The sequence below is a fragment of the Nyctibius grandis genome, chromosome 6 (genome assembly GCF_013368605.1).
Source record: "Nyctibius grandis isolate bNycGra1 chromosome 6, bNycGra1.pri, whole genome shotgun sequence".
NCBI classification, from domain to species: domain Eukaryota; kingdom Metazoa; phylum Chordata; class Aves; order Nyctibiiformes; family Nyctibiidae; genus Nyctibius; species Nyctibius grandis.
The window spans coordinates 86424483-86439513 of NC_090663.1; the positions used below are offsets into that span (position 1 = coordinate 86424483).

The 15031-nt window shown below is 45.0% G+C and overlaps 1 protein-coding gene across 1 annotated transcript; it reads left to right on the plus strand.

Moving 5' to 3' along the window:
• The first annotated feature begins 695 nt into the window (after positions 1-695).
• Positions 696-14937, plus strand: NUP54 (nucleoporin 54). Its single transcript, XM_068403375.1, has 12 exons — positions 696-828; positions 5092-5175; positions 5305-5439; positions 6177-6406; positions 8837-9024; positions 9890-10086; positions 11488-11542; positions 12106-12199; positions 12709-12816; positions 13180-13299; positions 13656-13766; positions 14108-14937. The coding sequence occupies exons 1-12, from the start codon at positions 777-779 to the stop codon at positions 14234-14236; spliced, it is 1503 nt and encodes a 500-aa protein (XP_068259476.1). The 5' UTR covers positions 696-776; the 3' UTR covers positions 14237-14937.
• The last annotated feature ends 94 nt before the right edge of the window (positions 14938-15031 follow it).

The window sequence follows — 15031 nt, forward strand, 5'->3', positions numbered from 1 at the left end:
GGTTTGGGTTTTTTTTTCCTAGCTGGCCATTTGTTCAACAGTTCTGTTCAGCTGGAGCCAGTTCCACCCAGGAAGTTTCATGGTGACTGCAATGATTTATTTTACCCAGATTTTACTCTTTTTGCCACGGTCTGGATGCCAGATGTGAGGTACAGCCACCTCACCGCTTTTGTGCTATGTGTGTCTTTCCCCGGCTGATTGCTGGAAAGAACCTGTAGCGCAGGGAAAGCCTGGTGGATTTTATTTCCCAGCTGCGTGCCAAGCCCTACAGGGGCAAAGCCTGACCCCGAATTACTGGTGTCAGGAAGGGGAGAGGGGAAAACTGCTGGGGCTGACGAGGCTCAGCCAGGGCCGGAGCTCCCGGAGCTGCAGGCCTCTCCCGGCAGCGCTGGCCGCGGTGCCACCCGCCCACCGCGCCCTTGCCGTGGGGGTGCTCTGCCCCCTTACCCCTGCCGGGGGCTCTGCCCTTCACAGCTGTTGGTTTGCGGAAGCTTTTCCGCTCTCTCAGTCAGCTCTTGCTGTTTATATTTCTCTTAACGTGATGCTGCGCTTTTATTTTCCTTCCTAAATCGCTGCAATGCGCTCGCCCCCCCCCCCGCCCACCATAGTGGTACAGCCCGCGGCGCTCGCCGTTTGCGACACTGCTGGGCGCCTCCCTGGCGGCCGCGTCACCCGGAAGCGCTTGGCGGCAGCGGCCGGAAGCGGCAGCGGTTTGTTTCTGGCCGGACCCGCCGGGGCTGCACGCGCCTCGCCGCGGCCCCGCCAACCAGCAACTCATGGCCTTTAACTTCGGGGCGACGGCGGGCGCCGGTGCCGCCAACCCGACCGGTGAGCGCGGAGGGTCCCGGGCAGCGGCCGGAGCCGGGCGGGAGGGGGGAGGAGGAGGAGCCCTAACGGTCCTGTGCGCGCAGCCCTCAGCGCTCGCGGGGCGCGCGTGCCCCCCCTCAGCGCGATCCGCGGCCCCTCAGCAGTGGCGGGACGCGCGTGGCCCCCTCAGTGCCGTGCGCAGCCCCTCAGCGGTGGCGGGGCGCGCGCTCCCCCCTCAGCGCCGTGCGCAGCCCCTCAGCGGTGGCGGGGCGCGCGTGCCCCCCTCAGCGCCGTGCGCAACCCCTCAGCGGCGGCGGGACGCGCGTGCCCCCCTCAGCGCCGTGCGCAGCCCCTCAGCGGCGGCGGGACGCGCGTCCCCCCCTCAGCGCCGTGCGCAGCCCCTCAGCGGCGGCGGGACGCGCGTGCCCCCCTCAGCGCCATTGGCGGCCCCTCAGCGGCGGCGGGACGCGCGTGCCCCCCTCAGTGCCCTCCGCGGCCCCTCAGCGGTGGCGGCCAGGTCCCCGCCGGTCCCCGTTGAGTCCGGAGCGCGGTGGACACGGCCGTGCGGAGCTGTCCTCGGCGGGGCTTTGACAGGGCCGGGTGTGGCCGTCTCCTGTCGCCTCTTCTCGGCGGAGCCGGTGAGATGCGAGCGAGCTCCCCCGCGTCTTTCTCCCGCCCGCTCTCTGTCAAACGCTGTCCCCACCGTACCGGCCGCGTTTTGTTCGGGTTTTTTCTTCCTCCTGCGCAGTGGTGGCGGGTCCGTGTCGGGAGGCGTCCAGGGCCTGATCCTGGCGAAGGAAGAGTCGGTCGCTCTTAGGGCGCTTGTGATGTGGTGGTGCGCGGTGGTACCTGGTTAATGCTGTCAGGTCGGTCGGATCAGCGCTTTTGATTTCAGTAGTGTTCCTTTGTGGATGAGATGCTCTTAAAAGTTAATTTTTGAGCAGTGTAAAAGACAGTCTTACTTGTAAAGGAAGAAAGACTTTTTCCCTCTTGTTGTTGTGCTGCTGTCAATTGACTGTCAGTCTTGGTGAAATGTAAGCCAGAGCCTTCCTCACTTTTACTTAGTAAAATAATTCTTTGTTGGCTCTTAGAGTAGACACTGAATAAGTCCTTTGGGCAGGGCTCATCTTCACTGCAGTTAGCCTGGGCTATACTGTGTGGGCTTTCACTCTGACGCTGGCTGTTTTAGACACAGACTTTCTGGCCCCATCTTAAAGTAAAAGATAATCTTGTAGTGCTTGTGCACTGTTACAAGGTTTATTGTCCTCGCAGACCAGTATTAGAGGGAATTCTGGGATCGTACCCCAGGACTTCCCGTTGTCTGCCTGTCTGTCTAGCATGAACCCATTCCCAGCTACTCCTGGGGAGGGAATTGGGGAGCCGCTGTATTAGCCCGCTTTTCTTAGCGCTGAAAAGCCTGGATGCATCAGGTAAGGCACCAGTCAAGCACTGGAGTGGACAGATTTTGTGAATATGACTTGAATAAGTCCTCCTGGGAGTATTTGAGGCACACATGGTGCCTCAGCTGCTGGAGTTGTCTTTTGTGGGTATGATATTAGCATGAAGATGGTTTGTTCTTGCCTTCCGGATAGCTTATGAAATAATTATGCTACTGTCAGTTATGCTAGTACAGATGCAGCTCTATCGAGCAGTCTTAGGCAGTTAAAAAATATTCTTAACGGGAATGTGTAATCACATGGATATTTTCATGTATAGCTTTGAAGTAAGATGGGGAAAATGTTAGCTGCTTTATATGCTGTGTACTTGAAAAATAACATGCTTACAGCAGTGATGTAGGGAGAGTGTGTTAAACAGAAAGCTTTTAACTATCCTCCTTGTGTTCAATAAATGTTTAATGCCAGTTAGTGTCTTACTCTTGTTTTTAACTATGCCTGTCTTGTCCGTGGTGATGGAAAAACATTTTAGCTTTTCTTTCCTGAACCTACCTTTTACTTAGAACTAATGTTACCTTGCTCTTTTTCTGCTTCCCGCTTGTCAGGATTTGGTGGGCTTGAAACTACAAACTCCACTGCCAGTGGGTTTAATTTTGGGGGTTTCGGATTAACTGCTAATCCTGCAGTGAATTTTAATATTGGGAATTTCGGTGTTTCCACTACCTCAACTCCACCATTCAATTTTGGTAACAGTCTGGCAAGTGCAGGTAGATAATGCATAAATACTTGTTCTCTAATAAATGTTAATAGCAGGGGTCCAAGAATTAAATTCCTAACTGAGAATGTGTATTTAGTCCTAATGTTCCTACCCAGTGAAGACTGGAGATAAAAGCTCTGATCCAGGCGATCATGAATAATTGTAGAGCGGGTCCCTAACGCCACGTTTCCCAACATGAGATTCTTGGACTGCTGCAGTCATGTTTTTCATCTTCCCCTGTGTCTCCTCATCGGCCTTCCGTTAGCTGTCATGAACGCACTACACCTCAGTAGTTTCTGTGGAGAAACAAATTTTATACGACCAGCACAAAATGAACAGCCCTCGCTGTGATCTGTTTCCGAAACGCCGTTCTGCACCCCGAAATAGCACACATCCCAGCTCTCGTTAGGAGATTCTCTGCACTTGTGGGAGGATCTTCTCCATGATGTGTGCGCTGGGTATCGATTAATAAAACCATTCACAGCCCCGTGTAGATCCATCGGTTCTGAGCGATTAGCTGATATAATTTCAAGTTAAATCTTTTCCATTTCACATAAAAACGCTTAACTCTGTGGATTTCTAATGCTTTTACTCATGTAGAATTAGCCCACGGGGTCTCGTTGCCGCTGCTCGTATAGGAATTACATTCATTCCACGGTGTCATTGCTCCCTGTATTAGCATACTCTTACCTGTTTTGTGCACTCGAGGGATCTGATGTTTTTATTTGGTATGAACGCTATTGGGCTGTATTTCTTTAGCTGAATTCAAACCACTCGGAGGGGAACTGGGATACTTAATTTTGTTTAGCAGTTTGCACTCTTAGACCCTTTTTCAAGACAGGACGACTAAATTGCTGTGAGTACAAATCTGCCTAAAAATCGTGTCATCTGCTGGTACTCCCGCTTGCTGGTAGGACTGAAACTTGAGTGTTACAGGGAACAACTTCTTGTATCCACTCGCATTAAGATGTTTGTTGAATGAAAATAAAACGTGATTGCATGTCAGCTCTGGTTTAAGCTTTTTATTTTGTATGTATACTAGAGGACAGTAAGCGTAGTAGATCTAAAGAGACTTTTTTTTTTGCTGTTGGCATGTGAGTTAGCAGTGGCAGCATCTTTTTGACAAGTCCTTTGTAGCAGACTGTCTTTCTTCATTTGAATGCACGTAAAACCAGTTTGAAACAGAGACTCTTGGTTCTCCAGGGCTAGTCAGGTGTCCGCAGGCTGCACCTTGGGCCAGTGGTGCACTGGGACCACCGTAGCAAAGAGATGGTGCGGTGATGCCCAGCCCCTGGGCAGCCTCACGCGCTGGGAGGCTCTCTGGGCCGGTAGCACTTGGCTTGGCTCAGCCATCCTGTATCGGGGCACCTCTTCTAAGGGGGCACATGGGTTTCTTGGGGCTTTCTCTGGCACGGTGGAGCTCAGGCCATTGCTTAGGTCTTTGCTTGCTAGCCAGTGACTGGTTTTCCTGAAAATCTGTGGAATGCTGATTGCTTTTGCATCCTTCTTCCTCTGACAGTGGTTGAACCTCAAAATGAGATTTAATGGGGAGAACGATAGGGAAACTAGGCTTAAAGAAAAATACCTTGTAGAATTTTACCTGTCTGTGGAAAGAAATCATTGTTATGAAAGCATTCCCATGTAGGCACAGCAGTTGTGTGCACCCAGGCCTCAGGCTTTGCTTGATTTGTTTCTATTTTTGCTCTTAAGAGGTTAGGACTGTTGAAAAAGCTCACAAGACATCAGATCGTTTATTAAACGCTTAGCAACAACATTGGCTAGAAGTATTCCTGAGAGTGAATCTAAGAAATACTGTTATTAGTTGTGTCTGTCGCTAGGGAAAGCACATCCTGCTGGTAAAGGAACAGGATATTAGTTAGCTGCTGCTTTTTTATTTGCTTTCTTGACACACCATAGATGTATTGGCTTCCTGGTTCATGTTTTCTCTCTCATTTCCTCGGACAATGAACTCAAGACCCATGATCAGTGTGAACTACATGCTTGTAACATAATACATCCATCTGTCAACATCTCATAACACCCGTTGAAGCGTGCAGTTTATTGTCATGTTATGCACAGCTGCCACTCACTCACAATGTGCCCTCTGCCTGACTTGCAAACTTTGTTCATTAGGTGCATTTGGAGGATTTGGGACAACTACCACCACTGCGGCACCAGCATTTAGTTTTTCTGCTCCCACCAATACAGGCACCAGCGGTAAGAGAGCACAAGTCTGAAAGTATTTGCTTTAGAATGAACAGTGGGGCTTCAGCCCTTCGCAGTCATGTTTTGCATTTCACAGGTACTATTCTCTTTTTCTCAGTAATTCTTTGCCTGTTTCCCCAGGACTCTTTGGTGCTACCCAGAACAAAGGCTTTGGATTTGGTACTAGTTTTGGCACAGGAACTGGAACTGGCTTGGGTAGTGGACTGGGAACCGGGCTAGGCTTTGGAGGCTTTGGTACCCAGCAGCAACAGACCAGTAAGTATGGCATTCTCCTGATTTACCCCTTCCTTAGCAACAAAAGCATAAGGCTGCAACAGACGCACAGGTAGTGGGGCAGAATTGTATTATAAAAGGAGGCTGTTAGAGTTAATCTCTTGATTGATGGAGACTTCTCAGAAATTTGGCTTTTGAAATGCCCTTTTGCAGCCCTTGCCTTTTTCTTAAACCAGAGCTCAAGCAAGTTTCTGAGCTTCACCCTTGAGTTTCTGAGCTTCACCCTTGAGTTTCTGACAACAATATTCACCCCTTTGGTTTGGCAGTGGTAGAAATAGCAGTTACAGCAATGATGTTGGCGGTCATAGCATTACTAGAAAGGGGAGGAAAAGAGTGTTGAGTTTAGTTTAAATGTGAGTTGCATAACGACCAGCTGCAGGCTCTGAGTCCGCTGAATTTATAATAACAAATCTGCCCTTCAGATTTAGGTATTGAAGGTGCCGGGTGATGACATGGGTCAATAGAGATGTCTCATTTAAAGAAAAAAGTAAAAATCTTTTCTTCTAACTTAGCATTCAGGAACTTCTGTTGCTGATGAAGATTGGGTGTAAAAAGACACATCTAAAAAACATTATCTGATATTGATTTATTCTGTGCATTTATTTTGCTTCTCAAAATGTGAAAAGACATGATATAATGATATGCGGATGGTACGTGTTAGCAAGCAAGTCTGTCTTGGTTGCTAAAGGAGTTCCTTTGTTTTTCTTCATCCAACCCAGCATTGGGAGGCGGCTTGTTCAGCCAGCCTGCTCAGACCCCTGCCCAGTCGAACCAGCTCATCAATACAGCCAGTGCCCTCTCGGCTCCGACACTCTTAGGAGATGAGAGAGATGCTATTTTGGCGAAATGGAACCAGCTTCAGGCCTTCTGGGGAACAGGCAAAGGTTACTTCAACAATAACATCGCTCCGGTGGAGTTCACGCAGGAAAACCCCTTTTGCAGGTTTAAGGTATGGAATTGTTCAGCTGCCCACAAACAGTTCTGCAGCAGTTACTCTGCTTGCTGAGTGTCTGAGTGTCTTGTGAGTGTTAAATCAGATTTTGTGGCTGTTAAGAGTGTTCTGAAACAGTATTTTTCCAGGTAGTGTACACAGTTCTGATGCCTGTTAACATCTGGAATAGGAACTTCAGGGTCTTTCTTCATCACTTTGCCTACGTTAGAAAAACCCTCTATGAACCTGGCCCGTGCATAGCATTTTAATTACACCAGCCTTCAGCTTTCTTCTGCCTTTATCCTTGCAGTGCTAAAGCTGACACCATTCCTTGTATGATACCATCAGCAGTTCCAGGTCTTGCTTCTCATGTCGACAAAGAACATGTAGCTCTTCATCCTCCACAAATCTTGAGCATGCTGACTTTCTTGCTAAGCTTCAGACTTGAAAGTGGATTTGGGTCAGGCACGGTGATACGCTCCTTTCCCAAGCTGATTCTTTGAAGTGCAAACTTTCTAACCTGAATGTAGGTTAATACCTAATTAAGACTCGTTCTGATTATGCACATCATGACATTTTTAAAAAATCTTGGCAGCAACTGAGTGCCTGCATAACAAATGTTGGGCTTCAGCTGCGTTACCTTTTTAGGTGTTGCCTTGAATATTTTGTTGATAATGCACCTGAAAGCTTACTTTCTTGTAAGTTGTTGCCTGAAATGGCTTTAGAGTTTTCTGGGCTGTGAAAAATTGCAAAGTATAAGATGGGTGATGCAAAATTAGTTATTTTAGAGTTTCATTTACCAAGAGGATAAGTTTTCCTTTCAAGTTAGCCAATGCCACGTACTGGGTTTACTTTTGTCCCTGTGACTTGATTATTAGTAATGCTATTATGAATTAACATACTCTAAGTGAATTACTGAGAAGTTTGATGTATGCTAGCAGTGGTGGGTGCCTAAGAAAACTAGTGGAGAAGTTGGTAGCACAGGTATCGGAGCAAAGCATCATTATTGCCTCTGTAAGCATCAGACATCTGATAAGAATGAAGCGTTACCCCGAGGGTTTCACAGGTGTTCAAGGAATGCCCTTGTACACACTTCCAGCTCTAGAACAAATGGGAAGCACGCAGAACCAAGAAAAGTGTGCTTCTAAGGTATGTGAAGTAAACAAAGTACAAAATCTATGTTTGAAAATACTTCATTTCATTAAAAAATTGTGAAATATTATTTATTTTTTTAAAACACAATTGCCAGAGGAGTCATGTATATGTGGTCTTAGTACTTCTTTGCACATAATGACATTTAGTCTTCCATGGACTGGCAAGTCTTTCCCCGCAGTGTGGGCCTCTTTCACAACTATGAGGGTGAAAGGGATGCGCTTAAAAAGCAGTAGGTGATTGTTTGGAGGTTCGTTTGGGGTTTTTTGATGTGTGTTTTCCCTTTGAGGCCTCAGAAGGAACAGAGTAGCTTAAGTCAAAGACAGGTGTAATACCAGTAACTTAGAAGTCTCGTTCCTTAAAAAGATGAGGTTTCCCTCAGACTCTGTCCTTACAGAGCCGAATTCTTCCCTAGCTGTCACTGTTGTGCTCCATGACAGCATGGCCCAGCCGAAGAAGGCTGATTCTGCGGGGCTCACCATCGCGGGGATTTACCCTCTGCTGACAAAGACCAGGCTCTTGGGCACATCCCCAACTCGTTTCTCTCTTCAGCTGAACTTGCACAAGGAGAAAGGTGCAAGTCACCCACATGCAGTGTCAGGGCCTCAAAAAGCACCTGATTTTTAAGTCCAGCATGTCACTAGTGGTATGTTGGTGCGACAGTTCATCGACAAGATGAGGCAAAAACTGCCGCTCTGCTTTTGCTTACAGTGAGTTAACAGTTTAGGTCTTTCTTACCGGTCATGTGGAGTTTACACTGGATCTACAGTAGGAAACGCTTAGAAATCCGTAAGGATTTATGGTTGGCTTATCTTTCAATTGGGTTGTGTCAGTAACTGGTTTTCATTCAGACATTTGGAAATGTAGTGTTGTAAAACTCTTCTGGAACTCTAGTAATTTTTCTGTATTAAAGTCTAGTCCTCTGGTTCCTTTTGCAACTTAGAAAAAGTGTCGATTTGTAAAATGTTCCTGATGGTTATCAGCTCTGAAGTAGCATAAATACCCTGCTGAGCTGGCATCTCGCAATCCATAGCTTTTTATTTTTCAGGTGGGGAACAGATACTTAAAAACTTTTTGTAAAAATCTGAACTGTTTCAAAAGCTACTCTACTGGTTGCCTTGTGAGAGAACATTTTAAAGGGGGATTGATTTTGTGTTTCTGCGTCTCTGAGTATGTTGTAACTTGAATTTTGAACCAATTGCTCTAAAAATTGAGGGGTTTAGCCCCTCCCCTTCATGCCCCATAGAAAGGCTTTACTAAGTAATATATCCTCAGTTTTTGTTTGCTCGTTTGCAGGCTGTGGGTTACAGTTTAATGCCCAACAACAAAGATGAAGATGGCCTCGTGGTCTTGGTCTTTAACAGAAAAGAAATAGATATTCGAAGCCAGCAGCAGCAGCTCGTGGAATCACTACACAAAATTCTGGGAGGAAACCAGACCCTCACTGTCAACGTAGAAGGTGTTAAAACGATGCCGGATGACCAGTATGTGAACTTTATGCAGTTTTTATCCAGTATTGCATGTTGTAAAGGGTTGGTGCTTAGTCTACTCTGTCTCCCTTTCTCCTTCATTTTAGATCTGTTCGTCCTGAGTTTGATTTTGTGTCTCTCATTCCTTTGTGTTGCTTTTTCTTAAGGCATTAAAAGTCCAGTATCTTTCCTGTGTATGTTACTTGCTTTTGCTGGAGTGCAGAGCTGAGGACCTCAGCTCAGGTCAGGAAATAGGCTTCTCCACAAACTGGAGATGAGGATGCTAAGCATGACAGTGGGATAAATACTTAGTATTTTAGGAGCTATGAGGTATTCTCCACTTGGTCACACATAAGGTGGAAGGGCATTGGGGTGTATAGTAATAGGGTCTTTGCAGTGTTTCATATCACAAATGTTTGTTTCAATGGGCAAGCTGTTCCAAGGCTGGTTGAGCTGGCTCGTTCTACGTATGTTATGTCAGAGTGCTGTCTGCTCTGACTTGTTTGAGGGCCTCAGGCTAGTCTGCCTGAAGTACTTCAGCACGCTGACGTTTCTGCTTCTCACTTCCCCACAGTTTGTTCATTCTGTTTTAAAGATGAAAGGTTTTAGGTTATTCTTAGTGTAATAGTAGTATGACCATATAATACAGTTGTTAAAAGCAGGGAGGGAGAAGGTAATTTGGTAGGGTATTTACAGCTTTCCTCTTTCTGCCTTGCTGTGTTAAACCCTAGATTTACTGGTACTTTATATCTCAGTTAGCCAAAGGAAGTTAATAGTCAGCTGGGAGAAGTGGTTACTGTGATTTAGGGTTGTTCTTCACTGTGTTTGTTTCTATAGGCTTCTGAGCTTTTTCTGACAGTGCACGTTTTGTCTTGCTCAGGACAGAAGTGATCATTTACGTTGTGGAGCGCTCGCCCAACGGCACATCGAGGAGAGTTCCCGCAACGACCCTCTATGCCCACTTTGAACAAGCCAACATAAAGTCGTCCCTGCAGCAGCTGGGGGTCAGCCTCTCCATGGCCAGAACAGAGCTTTCCCCAGCACAAGTCAAACAGCTCCTGCAGAACCCTCCGGCCGGTAGGTAGTGTGGGGCTGCCCAGGCTTAGCCTGTATATGTGGCCGCAGATAGTATGTATACAGCCTTGTTTTAGAGTAGTTAAATGCTGTTCATGCCATTTCATAGGATAATTGTAGCTTACTCTCTGTGTCTGTGCAGTATCCCCTGTAGTACTTGCAGTGAACTCCCTGCAGTGGGTCAGGGAAAGCAGCCTGTGGTTTCCAGCAGACAATATGTAGCATGTTCAATGAGACCATAGTGTTTGAAAACACAGCAAAGGTGATATCTGGATTGCAAAAAGAACTTGGCGTGCTCTGGCAGAAAAATCAGAGACAAGCAGCAGTATCTTCCAGCTGCTGCAGCATCAGGGAGTAGTTGCTCTGTGCACAAGCAAGTTGGCTTTCTTTAATGTTGGAGGTGTATCATAAGGCCTGTGTAACAGTGGTTGGGTGCAGCTCGTTAGTCCATGACTGAGAAGGAAGCTGAGTTTGTAGGCTGGCTGGTCAAGCAGTAAGATGTGCCAGAAGCCGTGTTAATGCTGAGATCTAGAGAAGCAGTCACACCTCGAGAGATGAGTTTTGATATAAAAGTAATATGTTTTATGAGGAATGACCTGGAGTGTTGTGCAGTGAAGAGTGTTACGGTAGCTGACTGTTGTGCTCTCCCATTTAAGCTGGTCTGAAATCATTAAATTACCAGCACTTTTTTCTTTTCTTTTTTTGCTTGTCTGCCTCTGGTCAGAAAGTCAGTTGCTTCCCTATCAATCAGTGTTGTCTTGCTTTTTTCCAAGCATACCTCGGTATGTGCATTTTATACACTGATCTGATTTGCAGTGAGGTTTGGAGAATGCAATAACTTGAATCACGATATTGATGTACATGTGCAGTTTGGCTGCTTTTATTTTACATATTTACCCGGTGAAGCCTTTCATGGCAAAACAAGCAACTCTTCTGTTAACTGATAAAATCCTTAGACAAATCCTGGTAGGAACTGTGATCATTCCTACTGGGATTATTTTGCCAACTGGTTTGGTACTTTGATCACTTAATTAGTGATTTTTTTTTTTTAAATACAATAAGCAACTTGAAGAGGAAAGATGAGCCAAGTGTAGCATACAGCAGAAACAACAGGAATTTTCCCCCTTGAAGTATGGATTGTCCTACTTGATCACCTGTGGGTTTCTCCTTTTCCATGCTTTCAAACCAGTCCAAGTGCTTCACAGCCTTTTGCTACAGTCCAGGACCCAGACTGTTAGGAACTATCCTTATTTAATTAACCTTAAGTTGTGTAACAGTCATTCAGGTTAGCATAATTCATAGGGTTTGTGTATTTCCTAGTATTTTTCCTGCTTAACAGCTGTAAGATGTGATATCATCTGTTCAGATCTATCCATACTACAAACTTGTTTGTTTTTTTTTAAGGTGTTGATCCTATTATATGGGAACAAGCCAAAGTTGATAATCCTGATCCTGACAAGTAAGTCTAATAGTCTGTCCAACTATTACAAAAAGACTTGGAAAGGGGAGAAATACATAATATTGTGTATTACCCTTCAGGTAACTTGTAAGAAACTCATTAGAGAACAACTTTGTCAAGTGCTGATCTCATTTGAAGCAGTGAGGATTACTAGAAATGCCTGTCTAATCCCTTTACCCCTTTGGGCACTTAAGGGTTGTCAGGATAAAGAGCCCTACTTGCATTACTTCGAGTTGTGGTGTCCTTCATTATATGGACTAGTTACTGTGGCTTTTTTTTTGCAACCATTATGGTTTTTTCTCTTTATTCCTGCAGCTGAAAGTGACGTACCCTTGTACCCTCCAGTAGTTACAGATAACTTAGGCTGATTTCTTCATGAAAAAGGATCAGGTTGTAGGAATAGTGAGGACTATAGAACTTAGCAAAACAAGATATGTTTATATATTATCTTAATTTATAATAGGCCAAGATAATCTGTAACTTTAGATTATATTCATAATTATTAATCCATACCATGTGTCTAATATAAAAATGTGTTGTAAGAGATCTTTGTATTCTTGTAGGCTTATTCCTGTGCCAATGGTGGGTTTCAAGGAACTGCTGAGAAGATTGAAGGTCCAAGATCAGATGACCAAACAGCATCAAACTCGATTAGATGTAAGGTTTCTCACCTTTATCATGACTGCTTGCTGTTGTCGAAGGATGTGCTATTAAATAAGCCTCCACCCGTGCCTCTTGTGTGTTGAAAACTGAAGCTGGAACCGTGTGCATGGGCCTTGGACTCTTTATCACTACTTCTTAATACATTCCTTAATTATATCTCTTGGCCAAAAACCAAGCAGTGTGTTTTGGCTTTAGTTTTTTTCAGGTTCAAGCTTGCTGTGTTGTTATAGGCTAATTTAAACCAGCTAAATTAAGTTGCACTGGCACGGACTCTAATTTGGGCGCCCAGTTTTATGATGGCTTCTGAAAATCCCAGTTCCAGATGATAATAAATAGCAACCAGAACAGTAGAGGTCTAGCGAAAAGCTTTCTGAAAGCATCTTTGGTGAGGACTCTAAGGTGCTGGACCGAGTACTCTTTTGAAACTCCTGGTTTCAAATCAGGACTGATGTGTTCTGTTATCAGAAACTCATGACTTCCAACTGACTCCATCTCCTCTGCAGATAATATCAGAAGATATCAGCGAGCTGCAGAAAAACCAAACAACAACTATGGCAAAAATTGCACAGTACAAAAGGAAACTGATGGCGCTTTCTCACAGAACATTACAGGTAACATGGGTAGTCTAAATAACTGATTCTGACACACAGTCTAGTGCCAGAAGGCAAACTGAGAGGGGGCAGGATGACCTGTGCAGGCTTGTGCGTGGCCAGTGTGGAAAATGAAGTTCTGACTTCATCTAAATGGTATTGCTTTATGTAACAGGCAGAGCTGTCAGGGAAAGCTTCAGGAACCTTCTCTTTCACTTACTCAGAAGCTCTGGGACTGGCCTGAGGTCTCAGCAGCAGACTAAACAACAGAACAAATCTGATGAGAGATGTGCTGGAGGAAGGGTGGAAAGACATGTAGATGGGCTAGTGGGGAAAGAGGTGGGCAAAGTCTTCTCTAATAAACCTCAAAGGCTTCTTTTGTAGGTGTTAATAAAGCAGGAGATCCAAAGGAAGAGTGGTTACGCCATTCAAGCAGAGGAAGAGCAGCTTCGTGTGCAGTTAGATACAATTCAGTGTGAACTGAACGCGCCTACGCAGTTCAAGGTGAGCAGTTGGTAGAACTTTGCCAACAACTCTGGTTTTGCCTCACAAAAGACTGTAAGTTTTCCAAACCATGCAGATAGATACATACTTGTTGTGGAAAGCTTTCAGAAGAGAAGTCCAGCAGCGTTACTGGGTTGTAGCATCAAGCTCTTTGCTGCATGACTGATAGATATTTAAGTATTTTTGAGTTCTTAGAAGTGTTAGAGTTGCTTGCCCTTTGCATGTCTTCCAAAAAAAAAAGAAAAATGGAATGAGCAGCAATGCTTCCTGCCCTGGTGACTGGAGGAGTGGTGCATGCTGGAGCTCTGACAGAAGTCAATGAGTTGCATGTGATTTAAGCCTATTTCTCTTTCTAGGGCAGACTAAATGAGCTCATGTCCCAAATCAGGATGCAAAACCACTTTGGAGCAGTGCGGGCTGAAGAGCGCTATTACATAGATGCAGACCTCTTAAGGGAAATCAAGCAAGTAAGTATTTCTGGGTGGAATCCTGGGATACTCTTTGAACTTCGTAATTTAAGTCAGCTATGCACTAACTTGGGAGATGTAGCTAGAATGTCATGTTTTTGTAACTGTGTGATGATGAAGTCCTTTTTATTGTTCTCAGGGACAGTGCATCGAGGTGGTGTACAAACCCACTCTATGCAGCTAGGCTATTAGTGCAGAAAATGCTGGTTTTCCTTCTTCCAAATAAATTATGCCAGGCTTTTCTATGTGCCAAGGCCAGTGGACATGGCACCTTTGAGAATTATTTCTTAAAATCTGTGAAGTTGAACTATGCTTATGCTGTTTTTTTAAACTATCTGCAGCATCTGAAGCAGCAGCAAGAAGGCCTGAGTCACCTAATTAGCATTATAAAGGATGACTTGGAGGACATCAAACTTATAGAACATGGGTTGAACGAGAGCATTCCCATCAGAGGAGGAGTCTTCAGCTGACGTGGTGGATGCTGCTGGGCTCACACGAACATGTTACTCGAGTTCATGTTCACCTTCCAAGGCTAAAACTGTTAAGGTAAAATAAAACACATATCTTGTAGCAGCAATGGTATTTTGGCTGTTATCTTTAGAATTAGCAAAGCCTCCTCTAAGCTTTTGAACTTGACCTTTGGAAGGTTTATATTTTATGAAGCTGTATATGCTTTAATAAAAGAAGGAGAACTGAATCTGTTCAGATACCGGTTTACTATAAAACTATATGTACTATTGTACATTTTTTCTTTTTTTTTTTCCCTTTTTTTACAACAGCGTTGTCCTAGAAATGCAGTGCCGAGGGAATTGTTCCACTTGTGACTTGGTTTGTGGAAAGCTTAGCCAGCTTCCTTGTTTTTGTCAAAACAATCAAGTAACATCATTATGTAAACAGCTAATTTAAATCATTACAGATATGTGTGTGGCTGTAACTATGTCGGTCTCTGCAATACCAGTAGTTTACTGGGGCAGGCTGCAGGAAGTTGATGTTTCCAGTTTCTGTCCTTCCTTTGGACTGCAAAGATCTGAAGGTTAAGTTTTTATTACTTTACCTATGTGAATTATACAAAGCTTTGCTGCCCCTCAAATAACAAGAGAATGTCTAGACGTTGTCTTCTGCCTTTTTTTAATTGCTGGAGGGTAATAAATTCCGTCTGACTTTGTAATAACCTGTACAGGGTGTTGGCTTTTTCTCAGCTACATCAGCAAAGCAGTGAAACTGCTAACAACTCCGGGTTAATGCACTTTGCTCTCCTCCAGGCA